The 15,183-nt window shown below is 32.1% G+C and overlaps 1 protein-coding gene across 2 annotated transcripts in view; it reads left to right on the forward strand.

The window, feature by feature from the left end:
- The window catches only part of LOC150110502 (splicing factor 1-like), a 125,010-nt gene that overhangs the window by 27,401 nt on the left and 82,426 nt on the right, over positions 1–15,183 (forward strand). The window contains exon 3 of one of the 2 annotated variants that reach the window (XM_090399538.1): positions 12,518–12,593. The exons of the other annotated variant lie outside the window; for it this stretch is intronic. Coding sequence (XP_090255664.1) covers positions 12,518–12,593 — 76 coding nt within the window. The remainder of the gene's footprint in view (positions 1–12,517; positions 12,594–15,183) is intronic. 2 annotated transcript variants of the gene reach the window in all.

Raw genomic sequence — 15,183 nt, forward strand, 5'->3', positions numbered from 1 at the left:
TCCGTTTATATATTTTTGCTCCGTTTTCCCGCCAAAACTTGTTCTCACCGTCTAGCTCATATCAATTCCATCTCACATCCATAATTCGTGCACTACTATGCTCGCACTTTCTATTTTTAACTCCGTCTCCATGACAACAATTAGAGCAGTACATAAGCATAAGCATTACATAACATTATAACCGCGCGGTTAGCCTAGTGGCTTTGCGCTTTGCAATCATATGCTTGGGGAAGGAGTGTCCCAGGTTCAATTCCCGTTGTAGACGTGAGGAATTTGAGGATCCTCAGGCATAGCCAAGTTAGCTGGTCTTGGGTGCGGTCAGTAGGGTTTTTTCTGCCAGTTTATCTGGCGTTTTTCATCCCGCAAACAGGCAAACCGGCCCATGAACATACGCCTCTACAGTCAAAAATATATCCCCCCAGCGGCAGACCAGGCGATGGGTCGGTTGGGAGTAGTACTAACAAAGAAGTCGCATCTAAAGTAACACGCGGACCCCTGCATGGGAAGCGGGAATAACGCGTAGAAGAAGAAAGAAAGAAGATTACATAACATTATACCTTTACATACAGAAACTAAATAAAAGGATATTTTTCAATTCAAATAATATACAATTAAATATGAACACAAATTCTTCTACTATTAATATAGGAATAATTAAAACAATCTGAACGTTATTTTTATACAGAGTCCTTTCTATTATTAATACATATCTTAGATTAAATAATTAAATAAAAAAAACTCAGATAATTATATGAATAATAGTTTATAACAAGAGATTTACATTATATTATCTACAAATGTAGCCTATGATATGATATGATGGATTATGTTGGATTCTGAAGGGATTATTAATAATTTTAATTTCTTTTTATTCTGAATCCAACAATATCACCTGAAATTGAAAATATCTTAAAATAATGTAATATAAATTAAATTTAATTTTAAATGAGATTCTGATTAGTAACAATATTATGAATCTTTTGGTTATGGATATTTACATATATGGTTGTGTGCAACTGTGATGAAACACAGTAGTAGTACAGTATTTGAGGTTTAATACTTTTCTGTCTTTCATCGACCAGTTCCCAAGTTTAGTTGATTTCTGGCATGGGTAAGGGGTTTTTTCCCCCCATGAAAAAAAGTCAGGTTTTTCATCCTGTAGACTCATGAAAATTGACTGCAGAACCCACACTATTTCAGACAACAATATAGTGTTAGGATTGGGGACCATGAGATGGTGGCATTAGTCAGCCTTCTCTTCATTGGATGTTGTTTATAACTCATGATAGCTCTGAGCCAGCTGTCTCTGATTGGCTATCAGTGGAGATTGAACCTCCCCCAGTCTACAAAAGTTAGATGGGGCTAAAATGGCCTCATCTATTAGGGGAATAAAAGGCATTAGTGGATTTTTTTACTTATACTTCAGATTTCCTATCACTTTAAAAAGGGAATGTGCTCTCTAGGCCTCTGTATTTATTACATACTCGTAGGAAAGCGAGCATTAATAATGAAGATGTAATCCTAGATCTATAGTAATACCAGCAGCATGGCAGTTCAGTTCAAACTCTCAAAAAAAAAAAAAAAAAAAAAATTTTGACTGCAATTGATCCAAAATTAATTTGCGAGTTACTTTTTTTTTTAAAAAAAAAAATCATCTGTATTATCCATTAGGAAATGATATTCTACAATGTTAGGAAAACTTTTTTTTTATTAAAGTTGCAGATGATTATTTGTAAGAAGAAACTTGACACCTATTCTTAATAATTCAACAACTTCATTCTGTTTAGTTGATGAATTTTGAGATCAAGATAGGATCCACATCCTCAGGTTGTTGTCTTTAACTGCTTTTATATATTGGGCATTAAGAGAGTCACCATCTATCTTATTACTGTCTAGTGTAAACTTCATATGATTAAGCTTTTTGTTTGCTAAGCTAGAGTATGTTAAACAACTTTGTTGGACTTTATTTCCCTGAACTCAGAAGACTCACTGTTTCAGCATATGAACCTATGTTAGTTGGATCAAACTGTTATTTTAACATACCCAGATTATTGATAATTAAGGAAGAAATACATTCACATAAATAGTATACATGTCATTCACGTGAACATGAAGTTAGTTTTATTTTATTTAACTATAAGAGAAATATTTCAGAAACAATTATTAATTGTAGATTTTTGAATTGTATGGGTAGGATTGACATAGAAAATATTTTTTCCCCTTACATATTTTTTTTGCATTAGAATCATTTTAATATTTGTTTGTATTATTCCATTTAAATCATTGGATATCTTTTTCTTTATCTTGTGATCTCAAATGTATGTTTTGTGAAATGTGCACTCAAATAAAATTGTAGCTTTTTGCTTTGTTTACAAGCATTTAATCAGGCTACTCATTGGGGTCTGTTCTCCTTATGGCATTTTAATTTTTGTTCTTCACTCTTATATACAGTTTTGATAACTACATTACTGATGAGTGTTCTGAAACACAGGAGGGAATCCTTGCACACATAAATTTTGCAACATTCATGATGCATTTTCTTTCTGTATGTTCTTAAGGAAAGTAGTTAAAAACACTTCTGTATTATCTGCTTTTTTAATGGTAGTTCATTATTTCCAACTTTTAAAGTTGTTAGGTGCCTCCTACTGCACTAAACTAATGAAAATAGTAATAACAATGTAAATTATCTTTTATTATAATACACTCCATGTTTCATTCTGCCCAGGACTTTTATTGGGTATGTTTATATACCATATTGTTATTGATCCAGATGGAACATATGAAGTATATAGAAATTTATTAATAAAATCACTGTTGAAATAAATATGAAGAATGTTCACTAAATGACAGTAGAATCCACATTTGGAAAATCCACTAGATTTAAAGATTCATATACCAAAGTGTATAATGTACCAATTAATTGAGCCAGTTTGACAAATTTTGTTGTGTTGAATTTTTATATTTGATGATAGCATATTGGAAGGTAATAGGTATGGGTAGCTCATTTTGAAAAAAGGCAGTGCCATCTCTTTAAGAAAATCAGAGCCCATTAACTCCCACCTTAGGAAAATTGTACATTACAATTTTCTAGTCCATGTCAATAGCATTATCATAAAGGTTCCAGTTTTAGTTCCGAGGACCAGTTAAATTCTGAACTTAATCACTAGTTCTTAAATACTTTTTAGTTCTCCTAATACTTTAAAATTAACTGCAGTTTAAAATATAGTGAAATTGGCACCTATAAGCAGTTTCTCCTTTGAAGTGGTATTTATCTTAAGATTACAGCTTTAAGATTAAAAAAAAATGTTAATTGTATCAAATGTTTTTTAGTAAGATTTCACTAAATCAAGAAAGTTAGTAGTGCTTCACATTTGAAGAGACAAGGTCTGTAGAAATTTTCATTGTTGGTGTTATATGTTGGTATATTTTCTTAATTATTTTGGTACCAAATCATATTTATTGGAACATAAGTTTACAAGAAACATAACTACATTTTTTTTTAATTTTGAGAGAAATATGTAATTTTTGTACAGAATACTATAATTATTTTCATAACTAGATTTTTTAATATTCACCCATTTAATCAGAACCTCTTAAATTCATCCCCAAAAAATTAAAGAATGGTGTATCCAGGCTGTCACTTAATTTGGCATCCTGTCTTAGGTCACTCTGCAAAAGAGTGATTTAAGATATGACTGATTAGGTCTATGCCTTAGACATCTTTTCAACAGCTGGATTAATTAATCTGGTTATAAGATCTGTGATTTATAAAACCAGGAATTATAATTAGTGGCAATCATTTGAATAGAAAGGATATGTGCAGTAAATGCAATTTCAAGTTCTTGGATGGGGATATGAATAATATATCAATAAACTAGGAATATCTGTGTTTTGCTGAGTTTAACATCAGAAGGAACTGTTTCCTCTAAGATGACAAAGAAAATAGTTCTAAATGTGCACACTATGCATTGTGAGATACAGTGATCCTATGTTGTAGGTATGTAAACAGTCCAATCTGTGTTAGAAAATTACCATTCAAAGCTCTTGAAAAAAATGCTAAAAAAAACCAAAAACTTGTCATTTAAAATTTCATATGTTAAATAATATGGATTATATTGCATATCCAACTATACTTCATTTTTATATGTGACTCATGAAAGATTAGAAACCCATATTACACGAGTACTGTGGATGGGTTAGATTTTTACACACACACACACACACACACACACACACACACAATAGGGGAATCTCACCCTCGCCCACCCCCTCCCCAGTTCCGGACTGGTAAGCTGGTTATTTTTGGATCAGATGCTTGGAGCTTGCTCCACCTTTGCCATGAGTTGCCTTGTTGTTGCACTACAGCTTTGTCTTATATAATTAAAAATATCTATAAAAATAATGCAACGTTTAATATTTTTCTATTAAAAAAATATATTATTTTCCTTAAATTTTTTATATAAAAATAATTACACTACTCACACCAATATGTTATATTATATGCCGGACAAAAAACGTGACATGAAAACGTTTCAAATTTTGGCTTATCTTTTTATATATAGAGTGGGTATATATATATATATATATATATATATATATATATATATATATAAATTTGTAATATTTTTTTATTTTTTTTTTAATCCAAAAACTGCTCCAAAGACTAAGCATAGAATTTTCAAGACACTTCAGGCTTTTAATAAGCAGAACTATGGTCTTACATCTCCCACCTAAACACAGCTATAAATATTCATACCCATGTCAAGATTTGAACCTTTTGGGTTGGATAATGGGCATGTTAATTACTTGGCCAACCAGGCCAGGCCTGGTTGGCCAAGTAATTAATATACTTGTTTAATGTAGCAGTGCAACCTGCTACTCAATGTAATATTTCCAATGTGACTATTAATTTATAGTTAAAGAACTTCAAAACAGCACCATTTTTTTTTTATTTCATTTCTGAAATTTAAAAAAATATTGTTAAACTACAAATATTGCTGATCCTCTCTGTACTATATTGCCAATTATAAATGGCTTGCAGATAACATGAATTAAAAAAAAAAAAAAAAAAAAAGCCTGCTACATGAAAACAAAGTTTGTGCAGTACCATAAATGAAAGTGAAACATGAGCCATGGTCAGATGGATCGTGTTTCAGATAATGTCATGAAATTCATCTTCTGGTCTGCTTATATAATTTTTCCAGCTGTGCAACTTCTGAAAAGTTTTAGGTGGGTGATATCCAGTGGTGAGCTATGGAAATTTTAACAAAGGGCTCGCATCGTTGAGCAAAAAAAAACAAAAAAAAAACTGATAGATGTTTTTATGACATGTTTGTGAACGCTAATGGATGTTCATAGGATATTTATAAACAAAATAAATTTGTTTTGTTTGCAATAGAAGTTTTTATGACAAACAATCTATAAATAATACATAAATATTATCTAAACACAATAATATTGAAATACGTTATATTTCTCTTTTGTTTTTATGCTTCAAGTGATAATCAATGGTACCAATCAAGGGACATTATTTTATAGTCCTATTTATTTATATGAGACTACCAAAAGTGAATTCTTATTTGTAAAATGGTAGTAACAGTAACTATGATATTTTAGTTAATAAAATCACTTTCAAAACTATGAGACGATTTTACGATATTAAAAAAAAAAAAAACTGTCTGGTGCACGTTTACCCACTCTCCTTTACAGGTTAACATTTACAAACAGTTACTTTAATGAAATACTTATGACAACCGCTGCCACACCTTATTTCCTCCTTCGTGTTCTTCTAGGAGGATCTATAGCAGATGATTTTCTAGAAAAGATTTGACATAGGGATTCGGATTAAATTCATTCAAAGGTTTCCCGTTTATACATATTGTCATTAAATCCGGAATATGTTATAGTGAGCGAAGATCTCTTCGTCGTTACGATGTTATTCATCACACTAAAAGCTCGTTCGGCTTCAGCGCTGCAAACTGCAATTGTTGTCATAATCGCTTTGGCTTTTTTTCCTTTGATGATAAAACAACTTTTTTCTCCTTCAACACTCGAGTTTTTATATTTTGAGCAAATACGACATCCTAATTTACCATTTTTAACTTCTAACCACTTATACTGCGTTTTGAAATACGATGCTTGCTTCTCTTTCCAGCAATCAGGTAAATGATTTTCTCTTTCTCCTCCAACCTGTTGCACATTCATTGAATCAATGTGCATATTAACTTCATCTTCGACTTCATTTTCAACAGCAGTAGAATCAGCAGAATCACTTTTCATTATTTTTTTTTTACCAAAAAAATTTAATATAAATTTCACTGTCCTTTCTGCAACTGCAATATTTTGAAAAAAGAAAATTGTCTTTTCTGCAAACCGGAATTGTTGCCATAATCACTTTGGCTTTTTTTCCTTTGATGATAAAACAACTTTTTTCTCCTTCAACACTCAAGTTTTTATATTTTGAGCAAACATGACATCCTAATTTACCATTTTTAACTTCTAACCACTTATAGTGCGTTTTGAAATACGATGCTTGCTTCTCTTTCCAGCAATCAGGTAAATGATTTTCTCTTGCTCCTCCAACTTGTTGCATATTCATTGAATCAATGTGCGTATTATCTTCAAACTTCATCTTCGACTTCATTTTCAACAACATTAGAATCAGCAGAATCACTTTTCATTATTTTTTTTACCAACAAAATTTAATATAATAAATTTCACTGTCTTTTCTTGTTTCACTGGTAAAAATACTTCTGCAATTATAAAAATAAAATTTGCTGAATCTACAGTTTTTAAATTATTATTATTTTTAAATTTTAAACACAAACAACTGTTATACATCAGTGTACTGACGAACACAGAACTAATGTCCAGTTTATAAACTTTCGTAATAGAGGAGTTGAAACAATAATTCCAAATAATCTATTCATTGCCGAATAGACTAATTTTTGTTAGGTTACTGAACGAGTTTGTGGCTTAATATATTTCAAAAAGTTATGTTGTTTTTTTTGTGTTTTTTTTTTAAATAAAAAGTAAAGAAGAAGAACAAGGGACTCGCAAATTTGAGAAAAATTTAACAAAGGGCTCGTGTGAGCCCCTCATAGCTCACCACTGGTGATATCTAGTATTGATACTGTATGATGTGATATTATATGACCATTCTCAGTATTACTGCAAACTAGTAATAAACAGTGTTTTTATGTGATTGAGCATTGTACTTTTTCCGAGGTAATGTCATTGTCTGTAGAACAGAAGTAAAAAAAAATGAGATGGCCCTTAGTTGCCCTCTTAGTCACTGGTATCTTTAGATGTATCAAACTTGTGCTTGGATGTTTATCCAAGCACAAGTTTGTGCTCCAAGTAGTGGAGCACAAGCTCCACTACTTGGAGCTGTAAGAATGTGAACATTTCTGCAATCCATTTCTCTAAGTTCTTTACAGAAAGCCAGGAGAATAAATAATTTTTCTAATTTTTGACTTGATTCTGGAATACATGAAAATAATAAATCACATTTCTTTGCATGGATAGAGTGACCGCTTTGCCCATTTCACATACAGCTGATTTGTTTTTCAGAATAAAATGATTTTAATGTTTTTGATAATCAAAGGGAGGGAAAATTTAATTCCCATAGGAACCTTCAGTATTATGTAACAACTTCATCTCAAATTTTGTTTAATTACCGAACAAGTTAAGTAATATTTTTATGCAATATTTTAGTTGCTAATATCACCTACAAGTATTTGGGAGGATATTCCAAAAATGATATCACTGAATTATGAATTAAGAGAGAAATTATGAATATACAGCTTGAATAGAGAGATGGAGAAAAGTAAGCAACTGTTGCATCTTTGACTGTAGAACTTGATTCTACAAAATTACATGTTCTTTTTGAAGTTATTTAGAAGTTATTTAGAAGTAGCAATGTAAAATAAGAATGCTAGAAATACAGTATAATGAAGGATACATGTTGTTAACATTATTCTCTTAGTATGTTGTATCTATATCCTACATTTGCTTTCAAAAGAAATGTTTGAGCTGTGTATGCTAAGTGGGTTTTCTGCTTTCAGATTGAATAATTCGGTGATCTGTTATTTTGATTGATGTGACTGACAGCTATTTTGACATAATTATTCTCTGTAGTCAGCCTGTAAAGACACATGGTCAGCCTATGGACATTTAATAAAATTTCACCAGGAAAACAACAGGAAAAATTCAGCTGCTGATTAGAGAATGCTTTTGTCAATGGGAAATACTCCACAGTTCATGACAGGCAAAATAATTGATGACAGAATTATTTGATTTGAAGTCTTTCACTGGAACAGCATCTTAAGCTCTAGGCTTATCTGATAAGATTTTATCATTCTCAATTATTATTTGTCTACATATGGTATACTGTTTGAGCCAGTGACTACTATTCATTTATCACACCAGCTGCAGTTTGTCTGAAGAGAATTATTACTGTTATAGAGAGATGTCTTCATGGAGTCAGAAGACTCATCATCTGAGATCAGCACAAACTATGATTCACACAATACCTATCATATCTCTCCTTAAACTTATTTACTGCCAGGGCACTTACAACTACCTCCAGCAGTCTATTCCAGTCATGCATCACTCTCCAAGCAAAAAATCTAGTTTGCACATCCATACTAACTGCAGTTTTATACAACTTCCATGGGCGACACCTAGTTCTCTCACTACTTATCATGTATTGAAAAATTTCTTTGGTGAGTCTTATAGAATTCTTTTAGTAACATAGAGTTTTTGTCATGTCCCTCCCTTTTACCTTTGTCAGCTAGACCCTGCAACTCACACCTTCACTCTATCCTCACAGGAAGTATTCCATGAACCTGTCACCAGCTTGGTCACTTGTCTCTGGATCCTCTCTACCACCTTCCCATTCCCAAGAAACCCAGATGACCTGTGCACAGTAGTCAAGATATATATATATATGTGTGTGTGTGTGTGTGTGTGTGTTAATTTGTATGAATGTGTGTATGTTTATTATTCAACATCAACAGGCCTCCATGGAGTCAGAAGACTCATCATGGGAGGTCCCATTCTCACATGCAAGGCTCATCATACCTCGGCTTAAATGCATTCACTGTTCTTGCACTCACCATACTCTCAAACAATGCATTCCAATTGCATACCACTCTCCATGTAAAAAATCTACTCCCCACTCCCTTGCCCACACTCACCTTATACAACTTCCAGGCATGGCCTGTCATTCTCTCCCTATCTCCAGATATTCTATGAAAAATCTCGTCCACACTAATCTGGTAATTACCCCTTACCAATTTATCAAAGTCTTGGACAATAGAATCAAAACATCCTTACTTCTACATTTTTATTACAATATTGGTGGATTATAGGAATGATTCAGAGAACACATTAGTGTTCTCTGAATTTCCCATAATCTTTTGTAGTGTCCTGACAATTTTAGGAAAATGTCCACGAAATTTCAAGACCCTATCCACTATCACTCCCAGATCTTTCATCTCCCCTACCTCTTCTAAAATATCCTTCCACCAATCTTATACCCTGCATCCCATCTTTGCTGCCCAAATTTTAAAACCTTATACTTTGCAGCATTAAACTGATATCCTCACACTTGTTCATTTAGACGGTCTCTATCTATTTAGTCTATTATTATAATATTATTATTATTTAGTCTATTTAGGTCCTCTTGCAAAGCATGACTTTAGTGACTTTTCTTTTGGGATGTCACTCTCCCATACACAACTTGCTGTTACATATCTGACAGCCAATCTCCAATCCCACCTGTTCCAATTTAACTACTATAGTGGCAATCTATGAAAAGCCTTTACAAAATCTAAATACACTACTGTATATGCATCTTCCTTGTCCAATGCATTTGTCACTTTGTTATAAGTCATCAGCTTGCTGAAACATGATCTTCCTTTAGCAAACCCATGCCATCCACCCAGTTCTGAATCCTTGTCCTCATTAGCTTCTTCAACACTTGACCACAACTCAGATAATCAGACTGGCCTATAATTCAAAGCCTTAGTCTGATCACTCCCTTTATGAATCAGAACAATTTTGTCATCTTTCCACTTCCTTGGAACCTGGGCTAATGTAAGATTCATGTTAAAAATAAATTTAAAGCTGTTGTTAATTCCCTGGAACATTCTTCCAAGACATGATGATATACCATAAAATACCATGGCCTCGTTGATATCAAGTTGACTCAATTCCTTATATACTTCTTGCTCACTCACCATCAGTGGTTCCTTCCCCATTGCCGCTGCTCTCAAGTTTTGCATTATGTTATATCACAAGGATGGAATGCTTGAGTCATTGTTTATCATTCTCCTTATCACTGACCAACATCATTCTTCCTTCTACTGGCCATATATCAAAAAAACTATTTCTTTTAGCATCATTTGCTGCTACTCTTGCTGCACTTTTGCTAGCCTTATTAAGTGAGTTGTCTTCCTTGCTTGCAATTTTATACACCTGATGTAACTTATTATCTCCACTCATCTTGTACTACTTCCACAATGGCTTTTTCTTCCAGATTGCACGCTTCACTCATCCATTTTACACTTACCTTATATAATCTCCTGACCTTTGGAATACACTCAGTCATTGCCTCTACGAGATACTTTTTTTGCCTTCTAGTTCCACATATAACCCTTTCTCACAAAAGTCCCAATATGGCTGGCCCCCACCCAAATGATCACTTGATGGTGACTTTGATCAGCTGGAGGAAGATTTGACACTTCATTTCCAACAACAATATCTTCTGATGAGATAATCAAATTCAAGACCCTTGATCCACGTGTGGCCTCTGTACATACTGTGTTTTATCCCTTAAAAACTCAAGAAATTCATTCTCTTTGGTTCCTGATACTGTATCTTCATCCCAGTCTATATTGTCATAATTTAAATTTCTTATTAGCCAGACCAGTTTGTTTGAATACTTCCTTCTTACTGCCTTCCACATTACCAGGTCTATAGCAATACCCTATTAAACATTTCATCCTGTCCACCACCACTTCACACCATACTGCTTCTAAACCACTGCTAGTATTTGCTTCTTGCTTCTCCACCCTAATGGTCACAACTCCTCCTCCCTTTCTATCTTTCTGTCTTCACAAATGACTACATATTCCTGTCAGAATGTCATCCTTGTTCAACCATGTCTTACCTATACAAATAATTTTATAGCAAATGAATTCTTTCAACACTAAAATTTCATTCCCCTTGTTTTGAATACTTCTAGCATTTGTTAACGTACACTAACTCATTTCTGTTTCTATGACAAGTCTCACTAACCCCTCACTTCTAGGATATGACTCCTTTACACTTTCCCTTGTCCATTCCTGTCTGTCATCACTGATGATAGACAGAGTGCACATAATATGATGTGCATTTTATTATGCTGCTCATGTTTTTGACCTTTTTTTAAAAAAAAAAATTATATTGATATTTCTAGATAAAGGTAAAAGCAATTTGTTGCTTTAAGTTCCACAGCTGAAGGCACTTGTTCACTTTCCCTGTGTTCTTCCATTTGCTTATGTATTAACCCTCTGATCCTACATGTTGTACATGAGTTTGTCAATAGTCATGGAAGTTCAAACATGCCACCAACAGAATATGAATACTTCGTGTATTAGTGTGTTTGTACACCCTTATACTACTATCAGCTAAAATTTTGCATGGGAGTATTGATTAAATTAATTCCAAATATTTGTACATATAATGATCATCATAGTTGAAAATTAAGCAATGAAGGTATATGGAGAATGGAATCTCTCCTTATAGTTGCGAGACAGCAGGGTAAAAACTGATGATATTAGGATCAAATGAGGTGTGTGTGTGTGTGTGATGATTTAATTGTTTACTTTTTTAAATTTCCAACTGTATTACATTGATGATTACATATGTGAATCAAAATATTTGTAGTTAACGTATCTTAATTAAATAATTCATCTGTGTAAATTAGTCTAACTACTAGAATATTACTTGGCATGTTTTGTAATTCGGCAAAATTTGAGATGTCTTTGGCAACACTGTCAGTTCTCTCATGAATTAGGTTATATTCTTTAATTTTTTGGGATATATATATATATGTGTGTGTGTGTGTGTGTGTGTGTGTGTGTGTGTGTGTGTTGTGTTTTGGTATATATTTATTTATTATGAAATGTATTACTTTCTGTTTTAATCATTTTATGTTGTTTATTAAATTGTAATATTTAAGATAAAGTTATGATGTGTTTAATTGTTACTGTTTTCAGAAATTTAATAATTTATTTCAGTAATAAACACTTTTTTAAGCCCTGAGTAGCAGCACTTTATTCTTTCATAGCATTAAGGTTATACCATCATTGGTATTATCTTAATGTCAGACATTATTCAGAGATGATTTAGGTCTTAATTAAAGAAAGCTGTTTATTAAACCAGGGCTCTTTTTATAAATAAATCTATATTTTAAAGCAGTTTGTTAATTTTGGGCTCTGCCCACTTTCTCTAACCCCATCTATTACAGTGCAACTGCAGATAGAGGAAATTAGTAGAAGGCTTCGTACGGGTGACCTGGGAATTCCTCCTAATCCTGAAGACAGGTTTGATTTACAGAGACCACCTACTAATGTTTTTATTTTTAGTTACAGCTTTAATACACTGTTTTTCATAGGTTCTAAATATGTAGCTAAACATGCAGGGAAGGATCTTTTTGAACATTAACACATAAAATAATTTTTTTCTTCAAAATTAATAAATTTAATATTTATATATATTATTTCTGTTTATCTAGAAGTGTTTTAAAATATATTTATTTTGATTAGTTGCTTTGGCTTAACATCTCATTTGTATGAATGTATATATTTCATAAAATAGAGAGAGAGAGTGAGAAAGAAAGAATCTTGGAATAGTGCTATTATTCTACTTCATCTGGATTAATATCCAACTTTGATGTTATTGTTAAACATTTTTACATTTTCTTGACATCTCTCAAAAAAATTTGTTTGCTAATTGTTTGGTTTTCTGTCATTTTTCTGATCATTTATAAATATATAATTAAATCCCATAATTGATCAATCAGGCAATGGTAGAAATATATTCATTGAAATTACTGGTTATCTCTGTTCTTGTCTGACATGCAGTAATTATAAGTTCATTACAAGAGATACTCTTTTATTGCAGGTTTTCTAAATGAACAAGAACTCTTTAAGCTGTTATTAGCCAATGTCAAAGTTTTCTAGCTTTAGTACATGGCTATCTAATGCTTAGTGTTTTCCATTCCAGGGAGAGAATAATTTATAACTTTTATTTTTATTTTTTTAATTTTTGTTATATATGCTGAACTCTATAGTGTAGTTTTAAAGAAATGTCAGTTTTATCCCAATAACAATTGCAGGCCACTACTTTTTTTGTCTAGTTTTAACTAGCAGTAGTGTGATCATATTTATATATGGTTTTTATTAACTGTTTTTTTCTTTTGTCTGACATCATTCAGGTGAAAATGAGAAAAAGGGCACCATCGCAATGGATGAAGAATTTTTGATAGATTTTCATTCATTTTAATTGTTTAAACTATTTATATTGTATGAAATTTTATGCAAATTCAAACTTTCTCTTTTATATGTTTTGATATTCATTTGAACATTTTCAGTGAGGATTGCTTGATCAGGTATTTGTAATTACTGAAGATCTATTTTTATGTGCTGATTGGAGAAGGGAAAAAAAAGAGGATGATTTGGGGTGCTCAGAATTTGCAATTCCTTGTTTAAAATATCTGTTATAAATACTTTTGTCTTTGTAGAAACAAATTCATGAAATATATACTCTGTAATGAGGTTGCATATATAAGCATTTCACTTAGTGGGATGTGGGATTTTTATCTGAGCCTTCTGTGTAGTTTTTAATTAAGTGCAAGTTAATATTTTCCTTGTGCTGGGGCTGGTATGGTATATTTTAGAAATTTACCTTCTAATGCTATTTTTCTGAAATTACATTTTCTTCTTGATTAAGAAAACTTAAAATTATTGGAATTACTGACTATAAATATTTTGTCAGGACAGTCATAATATTTGGTTTGTTCAGAGAATATAAGAAATGAATAATTTAGACATTGAATGATCTTATGTTTTTCGATTTCTTACGTTAGTTATTGAAATTTGATAACTGGAAAATAAAGAACTGCTTTCTAATTCTGGTATAAAATCTTGAAATATTATTCTTGTGATTGGAAAAATAGCAGAAATTCTTCTGCTCTCAGAGAATTCAGGGCGAACATTATACACTTGAGAATGGCAGCTATAAAAATGAAACGTATTTAAATGCTATTAAAATTTTTATCTTTCTGCTTGGTGCAGTAACTTGAAACAACACTGTCTATATCTTGGTACTTTTGTGTACTATGCATAAATAAAATGGGTCTCCTTTTAGCCAGCTAAGTTTTGCTCATCACATCTGCCTAAGATCAAAAGATTGTGCTTGCATTTGGAGGGGGGAAGAATGTTACAGAATAGAATTACATGGCTCAGTTGTGGTCAGGTTCTTGGAATGAAAGCATTGAAAACATAATTTTTCCAAAAATATAATAATAAATAATTAGCTTAATCACAAGCTTGTTTTGCTTAGGCTTATACTTACACAACAAGTATTGACTATTGCTGCTGTAGTTTCAAATTACTATACCAAACAGAAAATAAAATTCAAACATCTTGCTTCAATCACCAGATTATTGGCTATTACACTGTTTTGTTTCTTGCACTTAAATAAGTGAAATTTAAAAAGAAAGGGAGGGGGGGAAGGTCACCTTGGGCTGAGTTAACTTAAGATATCTTTCTGGATTTTCATTAATGAGATTCCAGCTTACAGAAGTGACTCTCTTAAAATGCTTTCACAGATAGTGTTTGCTGTTAGTATGGAAGCGGTCTTAAACATAATTTTCGTGCATAGACTAGCACAGATATAATTCCTGTCAGCATGCATATAATAATGCTAAATTATGGTTGCTTCATGATACATAATGAATATTCATTAATCTTAAAATATTTGAACTTTCAGGACAGTATTATAACTACCTTCAGAGGAAGAATGCTTTCTATGAAAATTATTGGTTGGCTGATTAAACCATAGTCTCTAAAGTAAAGATTTTTTTTGCCCTTGAACACTTGGTTGTTATGGAATATCAGAATTTAAAAAAAA

The sequence above is a fragment of the Typopeltis vanoorti genome, chromosome 1, assembly GCF_054136105.1.
Source record: "Typopeltis vanoorti isolate ZY-2024b chromosome 1, IOZ_Tvanoo_1.0, whole genome shotgun sequence".
In the NCBI taxonomy this organism is placed as follows: Eukaryota; Metazoa; Arthropoda; class Arachnida; order Uropygi; family Thelyphonidae; genus Typopeltis; species Typopeltis vanoorti.